The following is a 15,601-nucleotide window of genomic DNA, read 5'->3' on the forward strand; positions in this document are numbered from 1 at the left end:
GTCTCCAAAGACCCAGTTTAGGACTGACCCCTGAGTCTGTTCCTTCTCCTCCTGAGGACCACATCTGCCCTTCCTGAACTGGGCCCTGAATCTTGTGCTGCTTTTAATTACTATCATTTTTTAAGGTCACCTAATGCTTCAGAAATAGCCATCCTCTTCTCCACGGTGTCCCTTTCCCTTCTACAGAATGAAGGTCATTGTTTCTTTTTTGTGTAATTTAGCTGTTTTCCCAGAGGAGAGTGAAGGGCTGTTCTTTAGGAAATAATGAACGTGGAGGTTTTATTACAGGTGGAGGTTCCTGTGGAACAGGGGCCTGGGAATCCCTGGCTGGGAAAATTTAGAAGATTCAAGGAGGGCCCTAGAGATGGGATCCAGAGATTCATTGTAGCATCCTCAAAAAGCTTTCTCCAAATCTCTGAAGTAGGTGATGGCCCCTCTGGGGGAATCTAGTCCATGACATTGGTCAGTTTCCTATGGTATTTGTCCTGGCCTTCTCAGTTCTACTTCCCACTTAGCCCCTCTCCTCCAGCCTCTCTATGACAGACAAGACAGGGCTAGCCCACAATCCATTCAAGTCACAACTGACTTGACATTCAGAACAGATGCTGCCCCCCCAAAAAACAACACCAAAAGTAACTGCATACACTTCAGCTTCACTCTGAGAGGTGGGGCGAAGCCCTTATGCTGCCATGGGCTGTAAAGACAGTGTTTCGTTTTTTCTGGGGTTTCCATTGTGATAGGGTATCTCAATGTTGCCAAAGAGGAAGTGGAGAGGGGCTACTCCCCACCCTGTGAAGGGATGTGGACAGAGCCTTCCTGTTGTTACACTGATCTTCCAAGAATGTGCTATGTCACAGAAAAGAAAAACATAAGGAGTCTAAACACAGGGCCCTGGAGAGCACATGCTGCAGGCAGCATTGTTACAAACATGTACCCCAGAAACAGCCACACTTCATTAATAACATGAATTCTAAAGAATACTTTAAAGAAAAAGAAATTACAGTAAATGCTGCATTGAAATCCAGTGCACTAATTTTTTTATCGATTTGTGCCTGAAAACTTACCTACTGAAAAGCTATTTATCAATCCGCACTGAGGACACTTCTGGTCAGGATGGCAAAATAAGTAAATTTTGCTTGCCTCCTCCCACAACCATATCAAAATTACAACTAAATTGTAGAACAATCCCTCTTCATAACTACCTGAAGAGACTATAACCAAGAATATAAAGAAGTAACCACATTGAAACTGGTAGGAGAGGCAGAGTTGCAAAATGGGCTTGTGTCATACCCATGTGTAGCAATTAAGAATCAGGAGGGACATCTCAGCTATGGAGGTCCTCACTGAGGAGTAAGGGGTCTCATCCCCACACCAGGTTCTCCAGCTCAGATCACCAGTGCCAGGAAGAGGAATTGCCACAACAGATGACTGTGAAAATCTGTGAGGATTCCTTCTAGGTGAGACAGAGGGGCTGCTGGAGACCCAGGAGTCCTTGTAAAGGGCCCAAGCACAGATTCACTCACTCATAAACACTCACCCTAAGCTCCAGAAAAAAGATAATAGCTCAAAAACTGTCAGTGACAGAGGAACCGAATTGTCTGGCTTCAGAGAAAGGGTAGGAAGGGCACTTCTCTCCAGGAGCAAAGTGCCTGCAAGCATCATTGTTGCTTTATTGAGCCATCCACCAACCCAGCCTACAAGTGCAACCTGGCACAAAGTCTGAGTCTCCATTAACTAGTCTACTATGGTTTCCATCCTGCTCTGATGATTCTCTTATACCCTGCCTGGCCAGAATCTCTTTCAGAGGCTAATTCACACAAGCTGCCAGCCTGTGTTTGCACTGCAGAATTTTCTAAAATCTCTCAAAGTTTCTCAAACCCAAATAAGAATCCCCTGGCCTCAGTGTGCCCCAAACCTCCTCCTATGTGGCCCCAAGCCTGGTAGTAGTGGTAACTGGCCTTGGTTCACAGCATAACCACTCTGAGATGCCTCCAAGCCCAGAACAGGCAGCTACCAACCAAAAATCACTTTGCAGTTCCTACCAGGTGGCTCCAGGCCAGACACAGGCACCAGCTTACCTTGTCCTGAACTGAAGCCTCTCCAAGAGGCCCCCAAACCCACATACTTGGTGGCTGGCTTCATGCCACACCAGAACACCACCTAATTAGCACTACAAACATCATCCCCAAAAGGTGAACTCAGCAGGTACCTGAATCTCACTGTGGCAAATCTCACTCCTGGGGTAAGTCCCTGCACAGTAGTTTGTCTGCTGTAGTCATGGCCAGTCCTCACAGCTCATCAGCATAAGGGTTATTCCTACCCACTTACATGCCAGTGGCAATCAAGGCTCAACTACAATAAGAGAGCACAAAAACCCACACAAACGACACCCCAAAAGCATCTAGTTCAGGTAAACAGAGAGATTGTGCCACAGGGTCCTACAGGACACCTACTACATAAGACCACTCTGCCAAGACTAGGAGGCATAGATCTGCCTAATACATAGAAACAAACACAGGGAGGCTGTCAAAATGAGACAGACATGCCCAAAATGAAAGAATGGTGCAAAACTCCAGAACCAAAATTAAACAAATTGGAGGCAAACAATCTACTAGATACAGAGTTCAAAACAAGGGTTATAAGGATGCTCAATTGAGCTTAGGGGCAGAATAGATTATCTCAGTGAGAACTTCAACAAAGAGAAAAGAAGCATAAAAGGAGAGATAGAAATAATTTAAAAACAGAAGTGAAAAATACCCTAACTGAAATAAATACATTAGATGAGGTCAACAGCAAGTTAGATTAAGCAAAGGGTTGGATCAGCGATTTTGAAAACAATGGAGAAGAAAGCACCCAATCAGAACAGCAGACAGAGAGAGAGAGAGAGAGAAAGAGAGAGAGAAGATCTCTCAAAATAAGGCTACTTTAAGGGATGGGACCTCTGGGACAACATCAAGCATAACAACGTACACATCATAGTGCTACCAGAAAATGGAGAAAGCTAGTGAGCAAGGAATTGAGAACCTACTTGAAAAAATGACTGAAAACTGACCTAACCTGTTGAAGGAAAAAGACACAGAATTCCAGGAAGCACAGAGAATCCCAAGTAAGATGAACCCAAAGATGGCCACACAAAGACACATTTTAATTAAAATACAAAAGTTTAAAGACAGAGAGAGAATCTTTTTTAAAAAAGCAAGATGAAAGCAGTTAATTACCTAAAAGGGAACTCCCATAAGACTGTCAGCTGCATTCTCAACAAAAACTTTGTAGGCTAGAAGGGATTGATATGAAATATTCAAAGTGATGAAAAGCAAAACCTACAACCAAGATTTTTCTACCCAGCCAGGCTACCATTAAAAATTAAAGGAGATAAAGATCCTCCCAGACAAGAAAAAGCTGAAGGAGTTTATCACCACCAAACCACTATTATGGGGAATGTTATAGGGACTTTTTGAACAAGGAGGGGGAGGAGGAGGAGGAAGAGGAAAAGAAAATAAAAAATACAAATAAAAAAATCTCACCGACAAAGGCAAACATATAATAAAAGCAGTGGATCAACCAACACTAAAGCTATGACAAAGGTTAAAAGCAAAAGTAGCAAGATCATCTGTAATTACAATAAATTAAAGGATACACACAAACACACAAAAGAAGTAAAAAATGACAAAAACATAGATATGGAAGGGGTGAGTAATAATGGTAGTTATTAAATAATGTGTTCAAATTTAAGTGACCATCAACTTCAAATAGACTGCTATAAACATAGCTTGGAACATATGAAGCACATACTAACCACAAACCAAAAACTCAAAAGAGATACAAGAAAGAGAAAGGAATTCAAACACAACACTATAGAAAATTATTAACATACAAGGGAAATGAGCAAGAGAACAAGAAAGGAACAGAGAAGTGAAAAACAATCAGAAAATAATAAAATGGCAATAACTACATACCTGACAATAATTGGTTTAAATGCAAATGGATTATATGCTCCAAATAAAAAATGAATGGATAAAGAACAGGTGATACATATATGCAATGGAATATTACTTGGTCATAAAAAGAAGCATTATGCTGAGTGAAATGAGCCAGGTGTTGAAGGACAAATACCATATGATCTCACCTTTAACAGGAAGCTAAACAACAAAACAAACAAGCAAGCAAAATATAACCAAAGACACTGAAATAGAGAGCAGGCTGACAGTGACCAGAGGGGAGAGGGGAGGGAATTTCAGGGGAAATAAGGGAGGGATTTAGAGGAACATATATAAAGGCTACATGGACAACAACTGAGAAGGGTGGAAATGGGAGGGAGGGGGGAGCAAGGGGGTGGGATGGGATGGGAGTAATAGACAGAAAACTGTACTTGAAAAATAATTAAATAAAAAATTGGGAAAAAAGAAGAATGAAGTCTTAACACTTGTAACAGCATGGATGGACCTAGAGAGTCTTGAAGTAAGTGAAATAGCTTGGACAGAAAGACAAATGTTATGTTATTTCACTTACATATAGAATCCAAAAATAAAAAAAAAATAAGCTAACAAGCAAGACAAGCAAACTCATAACAAGGTGATGGTTGCCAGATGGGAGGAGGGTTGAGGGACTGGGTAAAGAGGTGAAGGGACTAAGAAATACAAATTGGCAGCTACAGAATAGTTTCTGGGATATAAATTATGTACAGCACAGGAAATGTAATCAATAATATTGTAATAACTATGTATGGTGTCAGATGGGTACTAGACTTACCAAGAGGATCATTTTGTAAGGTATATAAATGTCTAACCACTATACTGTCCACCTGGAACTAATAAAATATTGAATGCCAAGTTTGACTGAAAAATAAAAATTTTAAAAGTTGCATTGGAAATGATTTGCTAGGTCTTACCCTGGTACCTCTGTGGTAGGGGGCACTGTTCTAGAGGATGCTACAAGGGCCCTGGCATAAAAGGAGAAAACCAGCCTCCAGGCATATAAGCAGATTTCTTCCCTCAGAGCTTCTCATAAGAGCCTGTTGTGTGTTAGTTTGCATTAGAAGTCTCCAAAGTCTTTCATCCTCGGATATCAGGGTAGATCTTGCTGGATGATGTCCTTGGCCCATTGGCTGGATAGCAGCACCCAGGATGCCTCAGAGCTCCCCAGATGTGGCCTAGGGGACCTTACTTGGGCTTGGTATCAACCCCTTGGGTTTCTTCTCAGCAGGAGTATGGTAGGTGAAAAGCAAGCCCTGTGCATCAGTGGGTAAGCCAGCTGACTATCTCTGTCATCTCAACCATGCCTGGAAAATCTAGGCTAAATGTAGGCTAATCTGGCCCCTCTGAAGCTGTGCTACCATATGAGTACCCAGGAATTTTCTGGGTGTACCCAACAGAGATGGAAGCACCTGAAACAGGGCTACTCCTCTCCTCCAATTCAAAAGGTGTCTGAGCAACATTAATGCCCTTCTTTCACTCCCTTTTTAGGGTCGGATTCCAGTCAAATGGATGGCAATTGAGTCCCTTTTTGATCATATCTACACCACCCAAAGTGATGTGTAAGTGTGGGCATTGCCTTCCTAGGGTGCAGGTTACATGTGAAAGGGACTATAATACTTGTCTGGGCAGCTCAGCTAAGGAACAGCACAGGCTCTGAGTGCCTCTCAGCTCATGCCAGCCATCTGCAGTGACCCCCAACAAGAGGGAGCTTTGTGTCTTCATTGAGCAGATGACCAAGGCCCAGGCAGTAGTTCTGAAAGCCACAGTAGCATTCATAAGAGCAGTGAACACTGGCTGCAAATACCCTTCTCTTCCTCCTCTTTTCTTCCCCCTTCCACTTCCCTCTCTTCTGTGGGAGTCTTAGTGACACCCAGGTCCAGTCAAACAGTTCCCATCCTGTGGGCCTGAGCAGGACTGGGCTCAGACGGGGATCCTGGGATTGGTCCCTGCCACGGGTGGAAATGATCTTAAGTAAGTAAGAGGCTGCTGTGCCCCAAACTTCTCGAAGACAGGAACCAAAACTCAGCCTTCCAGGTCAAATTACAGACTTGATAATTTTCAAAAACACAACAGATTTGTTTCTTCTAAGTGTTCTGACATCAACAGACATGCATATCTTGGATAAGATATGTGGGCTGTGACAAGGCAGTTCTTATAGTATTAAACTGTTTTCTGATTATAGGAGTTAACTATAAGGCAACCAGAAAATTTAGAGTAAAGCATGATGAAGAGGCTGAGTCACTTGGATCCCTAAGTAACTACCACAGGCCTTCATAAGCATGGTCTTCTAGTATTTTCTGTGGTGTGCAGGTATTTTCTCTTTATCATTGCAAGTGGGTTCATGTGATAATGCTATTTTGTGCTATGATTCAGTTCCCACTTTACAATTAAATTTCCCTCACAGCTAAGTATTTTTCAATAGCAGTGAATTTTTTTCTCCTAAGACTTTATGAAAGTTTTCAAGCATAGAAAGAAGGTGAAGGAAGTGTACTCAACACCTGGCCGCTTGGCCTGGGTCCAGCCAGCATATTGCTGCACTTGCTGGGCTGGGCCGGGCCATCCCTGCCGCTTCAGGGAACCACTGCCTGGTGCCCTTGTGGGTATGGGAACGAGGCTGGGAAGCATCACAGCAGCAGGGGCAGGGCAGAGAGATGGCTATTCCCACCTCCATCCTGCATCCATTGGTGCAGTGGGATCCAGGCTGAGACCTGTTTTCTTCAGGTGGCAGCAGGGGACTCTGGGCTGATGGGTCAGCAGCTGCTGGGAGGATGGATGTCTGAGCTTCCCAGAGGGCCCTGCAGGCCTGGTGTAGCCACTCACTGGCCGTCTTACTCCTTGCAGGTGGTCCTTTGGTGTCCTGCTGTGGGAGATTGTGACCCTGGGGGGCAACCCCTACCCTGGGATTCCTCCTGAGCGGCTCTTCAACCTTCTGAAGACAGGCTACCGGATGGAGAGGCCTGACAACTGCAATGAGGAGATGTGAGCAGGCTCTGTGTGGGCCCAGCCTCCCTGATACAGACAATCTGGGTCTGAGAAGGGAGGGGCTTATGCATGCATTCCCTCCCCACTCCTGACCAGCCCTTGGTGCCAGTCTATGATAAGCTGGGTGGTGGGTAGTGAAAGGGCAGACATCACAGAACCACCCTTGGACATGGTGGCAGATGCTGGAGATCCAACTCCTCTGGGGGCTGGGCAGGCTTCCTGGGGGACCTATAAGGATAAGGGGGGCAGAGCCCAGGGAGGAGTTGTGGGAAGAATGAGATGAATTTCACACTAAGACAGCAGCTGAGTCTAAGGCCACAGACCTGTCCTTTCAGGTCATTTGAGGGAGGGGCAGGTAATTCAGACTGGCCCATAGGGCACTTGCTGGGGTGTGCCCAAGTGGAGTTGCGAAGGCAGGCAAAGGGTAAGCAGGAGGAGCCTAGACTTCAGCCCAAGGTTATAAGTTTCACACACAGAGGTTCTCTCAGATGATTCTTGGAGGACAGGTTGAGAACACGTAAGAAAGTGGTTGTTTGCATGCAGAGACATACTGGTCCATATATTCCACAAAGTCAGTAGGCTTCTGCTGTGTGCCTAACTCAGGGCTAAAAGGTGAGTGGCACCACCACCCTGGCAGCCTGGGTTGGCAGCCAGCTTCCCAGAGCTCCACACACGGCAGCACAGGAGGCCTTGTAGCAAGGCTGGGGCCCCATGGAAATGAGGAAGTGATAAATGTATAAGATAGAGATGTGATTGGAAGAAGTTTTTGTTTGTTTCCACATCTAGTTCATCCTTCACAAGAGTTTTAAGGACTGGCATTTTCCACTCAGCCACCATAGTGAGCACAACATCTTGTTAGCTGAGTACCTACCAGTGTACCTGAAAGGGACATGAAAACAAATCTCTCTCAAGGAAAGGGAAGCTTATGGTACAGACCATCCTGAGCCCCAGATGACCCCTCAGACCTTGGCCCAGTTCAGAGAAGAATGCAGTGATGCAGAAACTGATTTTGGGTTTGGGAGCAGAGGTTCCCAGGCCCATGCCACTGCTGGGTGTGGTGACTGTGACAGGGTGGTCCTTGCTGGGTTGTAGCCACCTATCTACACTCCCCACCAGGTACAGTCTGATGCTACAATGCTGGAAGCAGGAGCCGGACAAGAGGCCAGTGTTTGCCGACATCAGCAAAGACCTGGAGAAGATGATGGTTAAGAGAAGAGTGAGTACCTAGAGCATATTCCCAGTGCAGGCTGCCTACAAGCTGACTGTGGCAGAGGGGTGTGTGTGGTGGGTGGGAAATGGGAGGGGTGGTTTCCAGCCTCAACACAGGTCCATGGTGGTCCCTGTGCAGGCACAGAGGAAGGCTATACAAGGGAAGATAGTCATACTGACTTCTGAAGGCACCAGGCTTCTTGGGCTTTTTTTCAAATCACGAGGACAGCAAGATTCTCAGTTTGGCACTTAGGAAGAGCACTCAAAAGACAGGTGTAGGAGGAAGATATTCCAAAGCCAAACAAAATCACAGGAAAGAATAGATGTGAGTGTTCTAACTTCAGATGTTCTGAGAGTCCCATCTAGGGTGGAAAGTGACTATGGAGTAGGACACCAGCCCCCTCTAAAAGACTTCTTGCTGTAGCTGCATGTGACCTACAGGAAAGTAAGTTAAGCATGCCAGGTCTTCTGAGTTTTAAAGGATATTCATGTCAAGTTTCCCAGTTTTTAATGTTAGCAGCTCATTTAAATGTTCAAAATCCCAATGTGTACCTCCAGTTTACAACTCTGTAGGAAAATGAGAAAGTCAACAAAGTTTCAACTAATATTTATTGAACAATTGCTGTGCACCATATTCTGTCTTAGACCATGGGAATGCAAGTAAACAAACAGACAAAGATCCTGCCTTTGCATTGTATACATAGACTATTCATCCTCACATGTGCACATTTACCAACAGTTGTAATTTCTTCAAACAGGAAGAGCAAGATGCACGGTCTAGGCCATTTGTAATAAAACCTCACATCAGTGTATCACTTGGGCAAAGCCTCCGAATCCTGTGAATGAAGAGTCACCCTAAAAAAGTGATTGCTGATGCAAAGAGATGACCTTTCCTAGAGCAGTGCTGAGAGGCAGTGAAGAAAATGCTGGGACAGTTTTTTAGACATTTAACCAGAGCAGTGAGAAGAGCAGGCACTGCAGGATTGTCATGCTTGGGACCTGAAGCCTGTGAAAAACCCACATCTCTGACTGCAAATTTCAGAGTCCTGATAGGATATTCTAGATGGCAGGAGTCTTTGGAAGAAAGCTGGAAAGTGTCCTGCAGATGGAAGATGCATCTTGTCACTTCTCCATGAATAATGGGGCTGCAGTGAGCTCCCCCAGAGATCCTCAGGGTTTACAAATAGACCTGTTCCCCAGTGTGGGGCCTGTTGCCCAGTGCTGCAAAGATAGGACCAGAATAATAGTGGAGGACATTTCTGCGCCCAAGGAGGTGACTTTTTAGAGAGGGGAGCAATGAGGACTATGGAATAGGGCTTGGTGAGGCAGGGGCTGTGGGACCCCTATGCTGGTAATCTGGTGAGGGGCTCAGATCTCTGAGAGAAGCTGATAGGCCGGCATGGGATGGGACATGGCCAGGGCTTCTGCTTAAGGACATATCCAGTAGTGGCACATGTTGCGGAATGGTGACCAGCCATCTATCTCTTCTAGGACTACTTGGACCTGGCTGCATCTACCCCATCTGACTCCCTGCTTTATGATGATGGCCTCTCAGAAGAGGAGACACCCCTGGTGGACTGTAATAATGCTTCCCTCCCTCGAACCCTCCCCTCCACGTGGATTGAAAACAAACTCTATGGTAGAATTTCACATGCATTTACTAGATTCTAGTAACATTGTTCCTCTCTACACTGTCCTTACTCTCTGGAATGCTTTTTAAGTGTCTTTCTTGTCTGAATGAAACCAAAGTCCATTCTGAACCTTTTTATTTATAATGTCTGACTTTGCATCAGTTTACATTTAGGCATTTGTGCAGCTATGTTTTTTTAAAGGATGTGAAAATAAGTGTAATTACCATACTGCCCAGCAACTTAAGATGATAGAGAGCAGGGCAGAACACTCAGGGGACATTGAGAAAATGATGAATAAGTCATTTCTGGGGTGGGTATCAAGTCATAGTACTTCTAACTTAACTACCGGGATACACTTATCCAACTGCGGGAGGGCATGTAATTTAGAAGGGAGGAGCCAGCACCACCCTGCCTGCACTGAGTGCAGCCAGTGATCCCCCCAACCCTATCTGGGTGGGTGGGCAGTTCTGGGAGACCCCTTGGTAGGGGGGTTCCCAGCTACATGTCCCACATTGGGGAGGTCACACACAAGCTGCTGTTTTCACATTCTTTGCATTACACATTGTCATGACAGTCATCACTTAAGAAGTCAGTGCTAAAAGCTAGAGTAAATGCTTTTTGAAATAACATAGTCTGTGGTGCTGTGGTCTTGCAATGGACAGTAAATGCGGTTCTTGCCAAAACTCCTTCTTTTGTCTTCAATTAAATACTTGGATTTTTTTCTGTTTCCTAACTTCATCATTGATTGTTTTTTGAAATCTTGGAGTTTCTAGCATGTTGCAGCTGAGATTGTTCTTTCTGCATGCCTTCTGAGTCATTTGATTCTTTGCTGGCTTTGGGTCTAGTGCTACATGCCATTTCTCCTGTCACCACTGTGGGACTCACCTATATGCACCCTTGGTCTGGAGGACCCTGTCCCCTAGGGTTACACACATTTTGTGGAAGCTGCCTGCTGCAGTGAGCCTTTTAGTACAGCAACATGCTGGTGCTTTACTCTGCCTTAGAAAAAGAGTTAGATAGGCCATTAAATATATGTCAGGTTTGAGAGTTTGAAGCTTATAAAAGTCAAAACTGGTAGTTTCTGTTAAGTTGTAGTTACCAAGAGAGCTCATAATATTTCCTCTAAATATGTGTTTTGGAAACCTGGAGCATGAAACCATTCATGTAAGTGGCACTGAAACCAGAAGTTTGATTTGAACCTCAAAGGGAGTTTTGCCAAGGCCTTACTGTCTGCACATGAAATTTTGATTCTTTAGTGCAGAACACATTATCTGTTTTCATTTTTAGGCATGTCAGACCCGAACTGGCCTGAAGAGAGTCCTGTACCACTCATGAGAGCCGATGGCACTAACCCTGGGTGTCCAAGATATACAAATGATAGTGTAAATGCTAACTGGATGGTTTCACCCTCAGCGGCACAATTAATGGACTCATTTAATAGTTAACATTTCTTTGTGAAAGGTAATGAACTCACAAGGAGAGGAAACATGCTGAGGCCGTCACCCATTCCTCATTTTTTCGTTTCCTTTGGCTGGTGACTTTCCCTCCTAGCAGACATTGTGCTCTGGTTAGGAGCTGAGAGTACAGTGTTCAGGTTCTTCCTTCCTCTTCAGCCCTCAGCAGCACCAGTATTGATCCGTGTTCATCAGGGATCACCATATTCTGTGCTCACACATTTGATTCCCTCACTCATTACCTGGTCTGTTTGATTTTTCTTGTGGCCACCAAATTTGGCAACAATATTTAAACATGAAGCACACAAACACACACACCCCCAAAAGACAGCAAGGAAAAAAACTGGCCCAAACAACCTGTCCTCATTGAGAATGGGAGCCCTGGCAAGGCCCAGTGATGGTGTCAAAACCCTGCCAGGGCTGAAGTGGGAGAGGGGATCTTGGAACCGGCCTCGGCTCAGCATTCAAGATCCTGAGAATATTTTTTAATTAGATGATTCTTAGGTTTAGCACAATGGAGATATCTGATGCCGTATTTGCCATGTAAACAGGCAGTTTAATAGAAGAGAGCTCACAGACATATTTTTCCCATCACTGAGTGGTCATGACCTTGTCAAGAATAGTATGAAGAGAAAAGGCATTGGAGTAGAGTGGCCTTCAGTCCAGAGACTGCTGACAGCAGAAATGTGGCTGCTGTGAACCCGTCCTCAGCTTTTAGTACACTATATGCCTAGCACCAGAAAGCAGTGGCTCATGTTACACATTATGAGTGGGTGGCACTGGTACTCAGTTTAAAAGGGACTGTTTAGCTAGTTATGTTAGAAGTAACATTGACAATGATGAAGGAGTACTACTACTCCAATTACAATTCTGTGAAAAAGACAGTGTTTTGGCTAGCAGAGAGCTTATATGAAAAAGTATGTATATCCACTCTTCCTGTGTTTTTAACTTAATGCTGCTATAGCAAGACATTTTTAGATTCTGACCATGATTCATAAGCTTTCTATCATTCTTCTCTGCTTATTTGTGGTCATAGACACTGTATTCCTTCCATTTTGTGGGAGTAGCTTTTGGAAAGTCCTGGTGGTTCTTCTGTTGTCTGAGCACTGTAAATTTTACTGGAGAGGACTGGTTACCAAAATACTGTCTGGTCTTCAGATATAAAGCACTGTGAAAGGACTCAAGTGTAGTTGTATTACAATACTGTATTTTATTGCCATTTCACAAAAGCAGTAAAATTATGGCATTTTTGTGGCCAAAAAGGCCTGGCTGAGCATCTATTGGAGCCTCATGGTGTGTGTGTGCCTCTGTCTACACACCCAGGGAGAGAGCTAGGAAAAAACTTACTGGAGATATAACATGGCTGTAGTTGGGCTATTTTTCAGATACACTATAATTAGTTCTTTTACAAATATCTAGTTGTAAGCTTTGGTTTTCAGATGTGCTTAATGCTAATCTTATTAAATAAGTATAAACTCTCAAATTATTAAAAATGCCTACTCAATAAGTGAGTTGCTATAACAGGTTTGTTTTTATCAGGGTGATAACCTTGAGTCTCAGTGCTAACTCAGTGATTAACTCTTAACTAATAATCCAATTATCTAGTCCTAAAATATAAAAGTAGTCATACTTACTAATCCTATCAGAAGTTTCCTTCATATATGCAGAAGTTACTAAGTATTAAGTATTACTGAGTATTAAGTAGCAATCTGTCAGTTATTAAAATTTATAAAATCTATTTATGAAAGGTAATTTAAACCACACCATGTTAATTTGCTTTTGTAAATCCAGGTAACTAAGAAAACAATTTCAGTTATGTGAATAAAATCATGTATCATAAAATGTGTAAACTATTTTTCTGTATTTAACATTCTAGTTGGAAACATCAGCCTTTTGATTTTGAAGTTTCAATACAAGGATAAAAATGTCACAAGGGAATCTATTGGAGTAGCCACTAAGGAACCAACAGTTAGGAGAAAGGTTAGGAGGCTCTTGGTGATATTAGCAACGTGTCTTGCACAATATGTATGTGTAGGGTAAATGGAGGCAGTCTGGCTTCCTCACCCAGATGTCTGGGCAACTAAGGGAATAAATTTTCCATAACCTTGAGAATGGGCCTGATAAGTAGTGCTCTCATAGCCTTGAGAGTGGGTCAAATGAGTATTCCCATAGCCTTGAGTGGGCTCACATGTGCAGAATCTTACTATGTTATGCAACCTGTCTTGGCTCTCTGCCAGCTTTTTTTCTTTTCAGTATTTAAGGGGTTAAAGACTCTCCACTGGGTGCCATGCTGGGGGACAAGTACTACTCTGGGTGCCACACAGAGGGACAGATAGCATACAGAGACATACAGGGGGACACACAGCTTGCAGCATGCGTGGCTTGCCCACCCTTGACTGCCGTTGGGCACAGCAAGCATTCCCAACAACTCCATGAATATTCTTCTTTCTGCCGGAATTACACGAACCTGTCCAGCCTTGAACGGTTGCAACACAGTTGGTGCTGATGGCAGGATTCATCACAGAATGGTATGGAGGAGCCTCAGGGGTCACCAGAGTGGGGTCTGGATAGGTGGCCAGGCTCCTGGTGGCTTGGCCTCCCACCCTTGGACTGGTCCAATGTTAGTGGCATACCCAAATAGAGAAAGCCCTGCAGGTAGTGGAGAAGACCCTAGAAAAGCCCAGTATCTGTGTGGCTGTGGGGGTGGTGGGCTGAGTGTTTCTTCCAGCTTTTCAACACACGGAAGTTCCAAGATTCCCCAGAGGGAGCAGAAGCCCTGAAGGCTGAAGAAGAGGAGTGTGCAATTCCCAGTGCAGCAAAGTTACTGGAACACCAAATCAGAAATGAAGCCCTGAAGGCTTGAATCTGCGTGCTGTCCTAAAACCTTCAAGTGGCTGAGCTACTGCAGTCCCCTCCCCACTCCTGAGCCATACAGGGGAAAACGTGGGGCAGAGGGGAACTGGGTTTCCTGAGGGCATCAGCCTCTGGTGCGTTGGGGAAGTTTGGGTCTGGAAATCCCTTTCCCTCCTCCATCCCACACAGATGTGGAACACAGTTGCATAGAGCACTTGGGAAAAAGGACTTCTGCAGGACCCGGAAAGCTAAGAGGCGGGGACCTGAGGCAGTGATGAGCAAATAGCACATGCTGTGCGAAGCGGTCAAGACCAGGCCTACAGAGCTGAGCTTTGCAGTGGCATTCCAGAAAGTGGGGTTGCCCAGGGAGGTACTAACACTGGGGCGACGAGGGAAGCTGTGAGAAAGCATGCTGGCACAGAAAAGACCATGGTGGCGCCCAGAGCCAAAAGAACAATGGTGGTGGGCTCCTGGCCTGTGGAACTGTGGAGACTGCGGCGCTGCCGCCACAGTCGCAGGCAATTGCCACGGCCGTCAGCGTGGCCCCCAGAAGACCACAGCCACGGGAGCCCCAGAGATGTGGGTGGCCCAAATTGCCGGAGTCAAAGAAATGGTGGCAGGGCAACCAGAGGGTTTGCAGTGGCGGTGCCAGCAGCCAGCGCTCACCCAGGCGATGAGGTGGGTGGATGTAGGAGACGCACCAGGCAGTTTGCCGGGACCTAAACACACTGGCAGAAAAGGTAGTACAGCTTTGAAAAGATCCAGAGCCTGCGGCCAACGCCGGGGTTTCCAGGCACCAAAAGTGGGGAGCTCCTGGTGCCCACACACCTGGCATCATCTGGTGCAGGCCTAAATTATCTGTGCAAAACCTGGGGGTGTGACCTGAAAAGGCCCATCCTGTGCATCTAAAAGACCATATGGCTGTGCCAACCTCTCAAGAAGAGGGAGAAAATATCCTTTGAAAATTTGAATAGGAAAATGACCAGAGTAACCTGTCTATAGGGGATGGGTGGGGACTGACCTGAAGGGTGACTGTCCCCTGTGAGTGTACTGTTTGGGCATCCCCTATTCCTGAGTATATCCTGGGTATCAATGTACTCCATGGTCTGTGGCTACACACAACCACAGGAGAGTTTCGCCTGTGGTTATAAGTAGTAAAAGTCATTTTGTGGGGATATGCTGAACATCACCCCCACAAACCCCTTGTAGTTGCCTTCCCCACTACAAGTAATGAGGTGAAACAATACCAGTTGCCTGGAGGACATGAAAGTTGTAGAAGGTGGGAATAATTAAGACTGCCCACAGTCCTTTTTAACTCTCCTGCATGGCCATTGAAAAAGACAGATGGTACATGGAGAATGACAGTTGATTACCAGGATCTCAATAATGTCATTCCTCCAATACATGCAGCAGTCCCTTCTATGGTTGACTTCATGGACCAGTTAACTAATGAGCTGGGAATTTAACACTTTTTAGCTGATCTAGCAAATGCCTTTTT

General features: G+C 45.0%; 1 protein-coding gene across 3 annotated transcripts in view; it reads left to right on the top strand.

Annotated features, from left to right (window-relative positions):
• RET (ret proto-oncogene) overlaps positions 1–12,580 on the top strand; it is a 65,566-nt gene extending 52,986 nt beyond the window's left edge. For all 3 annotated transcript variants that reach the window (XM_037037779.1, XM_037037782.1, XM_037037781.1), the window contains 5 exons: positions 5,463–5,533; positions 6,816–6,953; positions 8,073–8,172; positions 9,657–9,804; positions 11,084–12,580. In XM_037037779.1, the coding sequence (XP_036893674.1) occupies positions 5,463–5,533; positions 6,816–6,953; positions 8,073–8,172; positions 9,657–9,804; positions 11,084–11,241 (615 nt within the window). In that variant the 3' untranslated portion in view covers positions 11,242–12,580. The remainder of the gene's footprint in view (positions 1–5,462; positions 5,534–6,815; positions 6,954–8,072; positions 8,173–9,656; positions 9,805–11,083) is intronic.
• Positions 12,581–15,601: the final 3,021 nt, after the last annotated feature.

This window comes from Sturnira hondurensis, unplaced genomic scaffold (assembly GCF_014824575.4).
Source record: "Sturnira hondurensis isolate 20B ecotype Veracruz unplaced genomic scaffold, ASM1482457v3 Scaffold0023451, whole genome shotgun sequence".
Classification (NCBI taxonomy): Eukaryota; Metazoa; Chordata; class Mammalia; order Chiroptera; family Phyllostomidae; genus Sturnira; species Sturnira hondurensis.